The 9,996-nt window shown below is 32.6% G+C and overlaps 1 protein-coding gene across 3 annotated transcripts; it reads left to right on the plus strand.

Annotated features, from left to right (window-relative positions):
* Positions 1 to 7,000: 7,000 nt before the first annotated feature.
* Positions 7,001 to 9,723, plus strand: LOC133672889 (uncharacterized). 3 transcript variants are annotated; one of them, XR_009834909.1, is made up of 4 exons: positions 7,001 to 7,588; positions 8,212 to 8,540; positions 8,746 to 8,806; positions 8,945 to 9,723. XR_009834909.1 is itself a non-coding variant. In XM_062093447.1 (2 exons), the coding sequence occupies exons 1-2, from the start codon at positions 7,066 to 7,068 to the stop codon at positions 8,289 to 8,291; spliced, it is 603 nt and encodes a 200-aa protein (XP_061949431.1). In that variant the 5' UTR covers positions 7,001 to 7,065; the 3' UTR covers positions 8,292 to 9,723. The 3 variants fall into 3 exon arrangements, 1 of the variants encoding a protein (XP_061949431.1); XR_009834910.1 differs by having other exon boundaries at positions 8,212 to 8,806; XM_062093447.1 differs by having other exon boundaries at positions 8,212 to 9,723.
* The last annotated feature ends 273 nt before the right edge of the window (positions 9,724 to 9,996 follow it).

The raw sequence follows: 9,996 nt of genomic DNA on the forward strand, positions 1-9,996 counted from the left end.
TGGAGCCTGAAGCTTGACTAGTTCCGAGTTTCTAATAGAATCAAATGATTGAAGACATCCTTGAAGTCTTGTCTTGTTTAATATCATTAGCTCGCTCTTCATATCGAAGCACTTTATGCATAATGCACACCATCACAATCATGCGATGTTTCTATTGTTCTAGCTAGCTACTAACCATGCCAAAATCACAGTAAAAAAAGAAGAAGCAATGCTTATAGAGATCCACCCTGTCGTCTATCTCTTCAAAGGGTTTGGATCCAAGCACGATACCAAAATCTTTTATTAACGCAACTCTCCACCCTGTAGCTTCATCCTAGTTAAATAACCTGCGCGATGTTCTAGGTCAATTTTTTTGTATAAAAAATATCAAAAAACAAATTAAAATCTAAAAATATTAGATCTTTCTGCAAAGTTATATCTAAAAATCTTGAGTTTGATTATAACATCTGATCCAAAAATAATATTTATAATAATAATAATAATAATATTAAACTTGCATGATCCAGTAGGTCTAGGTCTAGCTCTAATACCAGACCCAATAGCCTTGGATATGGATCTGGCTGCAAGGTCATGTTATAAAAATATGATAATTAAATAAATTAATTAAAAAGAAAAAAACCAACAGAAAGAAAAAAACTAATGAAAAAAAAAATCTGAATTAACTGGGTTAACTCGTCAAACCTTGGATTCATGTCGTGAAAGTTTGATAACTAAATAGAAAAAAAAATTGACGGGTTAACCCAGAATTAATTGGGCTCCCGTCAAACCAGCTTACCTGTCAAACCTGGGATCCGTGTCATGAAAGTCTGATAACTAAATAGAAAAAAAATCGAACATTAACAACCTAAACTAAACAAAAAAAATTAATTAAAAATAATAAAAAACAAAAACAAACAAAAGACATAAGACATAAGCCTGTTACTAATGAGGAAAAAGAAAAAAAATCTGAATCAACTGAGTTAACCCATCAAACTTGGGATTCACGTCATGAAAGTTTGATAACTAAATAGAAAAAAAAAATCGATGGGTCAGACGAAAAAAAATTAACAAATTAAACTAGACGAAAAAAATGATTAAAAAGGAAAAAAAACAAAAAATAATAATCAGGTTAACCCGTCAAACCCAGATCCGTGTCATGAAAGTATGATAACTAAATAAATTTCTTTTTTCACATTAACAAACTAAATTAAACAAAAACAATTCATTAAAAGAAATAGAAAAAAAAGTGAACATTAACAACCTAAAATAAACGAAAAAAATTAATTAAAAATACAAAAACAAACAAAAGACATAAGTATATTACCAATGAGGAAAAAGAAAAAAAAATCTGAATCAACTGAGTTGGCCCGTTAAATCAGGTTAACTCGTCAAACCTGGAATTCGCGTCATGAAAGTTTGATAACTAAATAGAAAAAAAAATCGATGGGTCAAACAAAAAAAATTGATTAAAAAAAAAAAATTCAGGTTAACTCGTCAAACCTGAGATCCGTGTAATAAAAATATGATAACTAAATAAAAAAAATTTTCACATTAACAAACTAAATTAAACAAAAAAAATTCATTAAAGGCAAAAAAAACACAAAGAGAAAAGCAAAATAAAAAACCCATAGGCGAAACAAAAAAAAAAAGAAAAGAAAAAGAAAAAGAAAAAAGTCAACTGTTTCACTGTGTGTAAAGTGATACATTATATATAAAAAACAGAAAAAATAAAAAAAAAAATAAATAAAACTGCTGCTATAATGAAAAACTCACGTGTTTTTAGAGTATTCTATAATGAAGTCGCTATAGCTACAATGATTATATTGATAAATTCAGCTAACAAATATAATATATATTTGGTAAGGCAGCCGATCGATCTTTAGACCGAATCCACTCGTATCATATGAAGTCGCTAATAAACTCCATGCACATCAAACAAACCAATAGAAGGAGATTCATCTATCACCATGCATCAAGGCTGGCTCACCAAATATAACAACAGCAAAATTGAGTTGGTGGCTTGATTGATTCTTGACAAGATTTTGAAGCAAGTGGGAAGGGATCAATATAAATAAAAGATAGTGATTGATTTCGTTGACAAAAATACACTAATAATTTGCCACGATATATGTATAATTAATATATGGAATATAATTATTAAAAAAGAAATGTATATTATTCAAGCCATGACTGGTTGATCATGGCGTCTTTGAACAGGTTGTGCTTCGAGGGAATTATTCCCAAAGATACCGGATCAAAAGTTGCTTCACCTAGAAGCTTACAAAACGGTAAGCCAGGATTTTGGCATGCCAAGGATTCCAAATCTATGGTCTGCGTACCAGTGTGATAAAGGGTCTGAATGATATCATATGGTATGATGTAAATGATAAGGAGGCAGGATATATTTTAAATCATAAATACTAGCCACCACCTCAAGCCTTGATCAGCACGCAAGATGTTTGCCGCATCAATCCATGGCTTCCCATAGAAATATTTTTTCTTGAAATGGAAGAAGAAGAATATGATGGGATTCCAATGGTGTTTCGCTGAAGAAATCTCTATATTGAATACATAATTAGTAGATTAAGTTTGCTTGTATTTGATTTTAAATGGACTAGGAAACTGCATTTTCTTTTGAATATATAGGGTGTTTGGGATTGCGGTTAAATTGTGTTTTTAAAAAATTTTAAATTTTTTTAGTTTTGAATTAATTTTTGTGTGTGATTTTTTGATCGTTTTGATGTATTGATATTAAAAATAAATTTTAAAATATATAAAAATATATATTATTTTAATATATTTTCAAGCGAAAAATATTTTGAAAAACAATCTCGACCATGCTTCCAAACAAATACTAGTCTTAATATGTATGATTTGATTTTAACAAAACCAGGAAGAATAGAATATGTGTTTGATATTGTGGTGTAAGGTGTTTTTTAAAAGTTTTTTTTCGCTTAAAAATATATCAAAATAATTATTTTTTCATATTTGTTTTATTTTTTACATCAACACATTAAAACCATAAAAAAACTAAAAAAATTATCAATTTAATATTTTTTCAAGTAAAACACACTTTTAAAATATATTCAAAAATAAAAATTATCATACTTCCAAACATTAATAATAAGGCTCACACTAGCTAAATCAAAAAATAGAAATTAATTACCAGCAACCTGCATGGAAAAAAAATAATATGTATTATTCTGTAATCATAAACTTAAAGTTGTGTCTAGGTAGTAACAATAAAAATAAAAAAGACAAAAATATTTTTGGTTAAAAAAAAATAAAAAAATAAAAAAATATTTAAAACAAATTTAAAATGAATTTCTATACTTAAAAATCTATATCGAAACATCAACCAAAATCTAAATTATTTTTTTATAGAATAGTTAAATGAATTAATCAATGTGATCATCACATAGCAACATGCATGCACCGGAGAATACCAGTATAGTAAGTTTCTAGCAACCCAATGAGGCAGATGATATGGTCGGTCTCTTCTGACATGCATCAAGTATATATAATTTAAATTCACAATAAATCACTTTTTTTTCTGTAGATAAGGATGAGAATTACCATGGGATATGCAAATCCAATTTTATACTCTTGGGTCCAGTATATTTCGTTTTTTATTAGTTTCTTGTACATTGATTTTGTCTATCTTCATGTGCTGAAGAAAAATAAAATTAATATTTACAGGATAATTGATGAGTACAAGAAAATCCCACTTTGAATTTGGACCAAAGTTGATGTTGAAGAGTGGAAACTGCGGCAGAGGTCAAGTTTCAGAGCTTTGCCCATGTTTAGTGGGGCATTTTTGATTTGCAGATCATGGTGGTGGTCTGTGTGTTATCAGAAACATCCATGTCTTCACAGAGCAATATTGCATGATGGATTGGTGGTTTAGCATGGATGAAAATGACAGTACTGGGAATTAAGGATGGCATGATCCAAAAACATTGACGATGAATTATGGTTAAAGTGTCAGATCGAATTGTTTGAGGTTGTAATAAAATGGAAATCAAATTGCATTCTAAACACCAGAATTTAAAAAAAGAAGATCATAGCCACATAATTTTCTTAAAGCATTACGTTGGTTTCATGTGAATCTAGTTTAATACATAATTACAGCCACAAAACCATTCTAAATCTGTCTATTTTAATCCAAAAAAGCTGTGGTTTATGAACTCCCTAGCTAGCAGCGACAAATTTAGGGTTTTCATATATTTCCATGTCGATCCCTTACCAATCAGCCTGCATGGTATTTGATGCCTGAGTTGTCTCCTTTCATCCTTGGAGTGTTAGAACTCTGTTTCACCACTGGTCCTTATCCTTTACCAGACAACATGATCCTTATTCTCAATTTTGTAGTCATCCAGAAGTTTTTGTTCTCCCCTTCTCCATTGCAGAAAAAGATAGTTTTAGCCATCATTCCCTTGAGCAACCCATCAGTTTCTACATCTATAATTTTTTTTATGAAAATAGAAATGGTAAAAAAATTTGATAATTAAACTAGCAAATTAGGTCCATTGAATATTTTAGAAAATAGTGTATGTTCATGTAATGTTGGGAGAATACGATGTTCCCAACTGTCCAATCCATTATATTTTTAAAATATTTTTTTCACTGTACTGTTGGAAAAAAACATTATTCATGCTATTTTAAAAAAAAACTCCTATGTTCATATATACTGGGTTTTTTTATATGGCTTTAAAATTTGTTTGGAAATGCAATTCAAATTGTGTTTTTTAAAATTTTGATATTTTTTTATTTTTTTATATTTAGATTATTTTGATGTGCTGATATTAAAAATAATTTTTTTAAAAAATATATATATTATTTAATGTATTTTTGAATGAAAAGTACTTTAAACCGCAACACTACTGTAATTTCAAAAATACCATTGGTTACACCAGTAGGTCTTGATTGCTATGTTCCTTTAGGGTTTTTTTTTCTTTTTTCAAGGTTCAATTAACAAGTTTGATGATAGAAGTTGGACAAATTAAATGAAAAGAGGGCATAGAATTAGACAACAAAGCTAAGAGGGAAAAAAAATCCACACATGGAGTGAGCAGAGAATTTTCAGTGATCATATTTATGTTCATCGACAGATTTCAAGTTCTCAGTAGACTTGAATACAAGCTGTAATTTGTGTATAGGCTCGCAGCCTTGGAGGCTCTGATGAATACTATATATTCATATGTGCATGTTCTTCTTTGATAACATACAATTTTTTTTTAAAACCCGACTCTTTCTCGATCTTGTTCAAAGCCTGAATAACAAGGTTTGGAAGAATCATCGGTTCAACTCGTGATCCAAATCTTACATCGAGTTATAGACCTGGATTGAGTTCTAGATCATTTCATGTAACAACCAATGTATTGCTCAAAGAAAATGGTGTCCAAAATCCAACCTCATACAGTTGGAGGAAGCTGGACAAGTTATCCATTGAGATTAGGTTTATGCCAGCAAACGTTAGGTATATTGTCTCTCAAACATGACTCCCTGAAGTGATTGTGATCATGTCGAGAGGAGTAAACTGGGTAGTTGTTGCTAAGATAAAATAAAATAAAAATTATTAAAGAATAATATAAAATAAAAATTTATATAATAGTTTAAATTATTGGAATGAATTAATTTTTTTATATGGTATTAATTTTTGGCTTCCACATGCTAGCTAGCTAGCTACTATGCTACATTAATGCTTATCAAATCGGCGGTAGAGATGCCAGGTTAGATATATCGAGTAGCGTACCATTATTATTTCGATATATAAAAGAAAAAAATAATAAAAAAATATGTGAGATATCTCCTCATAATTCATGTATTAAAAATATAAAAATATTTTTGAAAATTTTCTGTGCATGCAGTGTCAAAATTAGATGTAAAAATTCACCAAAAAAAAGGAAGAAGCCAAGCCGAAAAGCAGAGGACAGCTTTTTGTAAAGCTCGGCTTTTCAAGGCACGGGAAAGCAATTCTGCAGTGTCCAAAAAGCTGCTTCCTTTCCCTGACGAACACGATCTCTTGCTTTCACATTTTCCACGTACAAACAAAAAACCCAACCGCACCATCATCACCAAGCTGCACAATGCACGTGGTAGACCCCACCTTTCTCGGCGGACCCCGCTCCCACCTCTTTCCAGTCACCACGTGTCCTCTTCTGCTGCCTGTCATCGTCACCCACCATCACCTTTCACAAGCTGTCTTAATCGCCACCTGCACACCACCATGCATACATATGCATGTACATACATACATAGCGATTGATCGTCATGACATCATACCAAAATCTAGTGACCCATCAATATTAGATCTCTTGCATGATTAATAGCATATTACATCGCTTTATTTTATATTATGATCCCACTAGTATTTTTTATTATCAAATCCATCCCTACAATCCGCAATTCTTATTATATATACATGCAATATTTGATAAGCACTCCACGTTAACAATTAACACAGGATCAGCAAATTCCAGCCTAATATTGAGTCTTTAGTTAAATAATAACTAAAATTTCATCTGGATCAACCCGATGATGATCATAAATTAAGGTTTAATTTGAATCAATTTGAAAATTTATTATTTTAGAAGGAAACTTGAAACAACATTATTTTGGTAAAAACAACCTGGTTTTTCACTAAATTTATCTAGGCTAGATCTCGAATCGACTTCTTATTAAATTAATCTATCAAATTAGGTTGGATTTTATAACTATGTTTTCATTATAATTGAATGGTACTGAATAAAATTTGATTTAATGTGTTTTTCATTTTTCTTAATTATTAACTTGTCATTGTTATTTTTTCACTGGTATATGATATATTTTTTAACAAAAGAAATAATAAAAAAAATGACATGATTATTAGTGGAAGAAGTTTTTAACCAATGAAAGAGAGTTAAATTAATAAAACAATAGTGAAGGGACCATAATAAATTTGTTGAGTAATTTAAGGATGAAATAATATGATTAACCTATCTCTCGTTAGAGGCGACAGCTTTATAAGCAGCAGCTCTCTCCCACCCTGTCAAACACCTTTGAGAGAGCGTGAGGGAGAAAGAAAGAAACGCATTTTACAAAAACATGGGAGCCATCTCTTGTGAACGAGAATCTTGGGTTTCTTCAAGAAACCTAGTAGAAGTTAAAGAAAATCAACAAAATGATCAAACCCACAACGTAGATTTACCTGCTGATGATGTTCTGTGTCAAGAGACTGAACAAGTGTGGCAATCCATGCACCAAAATAACACCTTTACCAAAAGCATCAACAAGGGTTCTCTTCAAAAGATCCAGAGAAAGAAGAGTCAAGTGTTGTTAGAAGGGTATGTGGAAGGAAGTTGTAGCAGTAGTGAAGATGAGTTGAAGAGGACAAAGAGCTTGACAGATGATGATCTTGATGAGTTAAAAGGGTGCTTGGATCTTGGGTTTGGTTTCAGTTATGATGAGATCCCTGAACTTTGCAATACTTTGCCAGCTCTTGAGCTTTGTTACTCAATGAGTCAGAAATTTCTTGATGAGCATCAGAAGTCTCCTGAGAGAAGTTCTCCTGCCGTGGCTGAGGCTGCAAATTCTAGTCCTATTGCTAATTGGAAGATCTCTAGTCCTGGTGAGATGATTTTTTCTTTTGTTTTTGGTGCTTGGTTTGTTCAAATATAGATTTTTCTTGCTTGATCTGGTTTTTGGATGTTTGGAAGTTCAAATTTTTTATAGTTCAAGTGCTTAATTTGAATTTAAACTTTTGAGCTTTTTGGCATTATGTTTGAATTTCAAATTACTGAATGTTTTAGTTCTGCAGTTCATGTATGAAATGATGAATCGGGCTCTTTGAGATTTGATCTAGGGAGTTTTTTCCTGGATCGCAGTGGTTCATGAATCTGTTTTTGATGTTTCGTGATCTTCAATTCATAAGAAAGTTTTAGTTTTGAGGTTTGATGTGAACTTTTTGATTTTTTTGTTTTGAACATTTGGTCTATCTTGATGCACATTTGAAAATTTATAATCTGCTTGGCAATCGCCTGATATAAGAAACCAATACTTGTGGTACATTTAGCTTTTGCCTTCTCTTAACACAAGTACAAAACATAGTATATGCACTCTACTATAAGAATTATATGATGTTTTCAGGGCCAGAAATTATATACAACGCTCCGATTTGTTGTCTGTCTGAACTTGATTCTATTGATCAATTATTTGATTTTAACTCTCTGCTTCTTTATTTTACCCATACAGGTGACCACCCTGAAGATGTTAAAGCAAGACTCAAATATTGGGCACAGGCTGTGGCATGTACTGTTAGGCTATGCAGCTGAAGGCCGTTTTGAATTCAAAAGGTTCATCTTCTTAAGAAAATTCGATGCGCATTTTCCTTGGCAATGGGCAATCAATATAGCCTGGACCTATATCCAGGGCTTGCACCACAGATCCTTTCCAGTGCAACTACATGCAGGAAGTTAAGCTCTTGCATTTTGTTTAGCTGGAATGGACCGGCCAGAGCATATGCAATGATGGGCCGGCTTTAAAGTAGTTGAAGAAGAAGAGGAGGAAGAGAAATGTTTCAGGTTTGAGATTAACTGCATTCTCAAATGAGTCTTACTTAATTCGAAGGCGACTAAGATATATTTCTGCGATTATTGTATTGAGAATATTGAAAATAATTTGTGATACGAATAAAGTTATCTCTCCTCCATATGGTCATATTTCTAGTAGCTTGTGTTTGATGTGGTTATAATTAGATTCGAACCTGAGGAGTTGGTTTTTATGCAGTGGTGAGAGCCTCTCCATTAGAGCCTTCACCAAATACTTTCAGACCTCTGTGATTGCTGAGGTAACTAATCTAACTGAGTTGAGTCTTTGATTAATCTTGTTTTGACTTTTGCTGATCCGGAAATGGTTGTTACGGTGTGCTACTGCTAACAACACTTGCTACTGACAACTAACTTCTGTTTATCCATCCCATGGATAGATTAACTACGCCATTTTGGCTGGTGTGGTGGAGGAGGCAAGAATGAGGTGGGGGGATAAAGAAGTGAAGAAGAACAAGCTCGCGCATGTGCTGAACTCATTTGTATTTGCTAACACAGTTTTCTTATGATTAACTCAATTGCGCTCAAACATGTGGATGAATTTACTTGTTCTTCCATTTGTTGTAAAAATGAGCATGGACTCAGAAACTGAAGGTTGAGGTTTCATTATACGTTATAGAATGCTATGATTCTTATCCATTTGGTGCCTCACTTTCAACGCCCTTGCAGTTATACCAAAACGGTGTCTTTGGTGTATGATTGATGCTTTAGGGTGTGGATCTTCACTTGTTCTGAGAAGATAACGAACTAACTATAGCACAAAGCGCTTGCGACTGCATATTTTTTTTGCCTTCTACAAGCCGTGGTTAAAACTGCCTTACGAAGGTTAGTGGCGGTTGTACTGGCGGCAGTATATCAACTGCAGCACACAAATCGCCTCATAGTGTCTCCAATGTCACTGTCTCTGCACAAAGCAGCCAGCGGTATTGATACCTGCTGGATTAGAGCTCTCTACAGCTGGAAATTTTATCCAAAAGGAATGGCTGGAAAGATTGCTATTCGATGTCAATTCGGATAAGAAGCAGAATGAAAGCACAAGAACGCAAGAGGTTCTCAACTTTGCAAGGTCCTCGAGAATCTTCTGTAATTTATTAGTGCAATCTGAATACATGTACTCGTCCTTGACAATTAGTTACGTGTAAAGAAATCATTCTTCTTACATGATGGATGCAACGAATGGGTTTTCTAGGATAAGATCGGTTACTGTTTCGGAATAGAAAACACAGGACAATGAAGACAGCCTAGACGCAATCTAGTTACAGAGCCTAAACGCAATCTAGTTTTCTGATTATTTTGCTCAACTTTGATGCTGAGGGAATCATCTGCCTCTATCAACAACAGTTTGTCATTAACAAATTTTCCACATGAATACCTCTTCTGAGAGTGGATACACCTGTCAAGAAACTTAAGCTTGTGAATTGATAAGTAGCTC

This window comes from Populus nigra, chromosome 14 (assembly GCF_951802175.1).
Source record: "Populus nigra chromosome 14, ddPopNigr1.1, whole genome shotgun sequence".
NCBI classification, from domain to species: domain Eukaryota; kingdom Viridiplantae; phylum Streptophyta; class Magnoliopsida; order Malpighiales; family Salicaceae; genus Populus; species Populus nigra.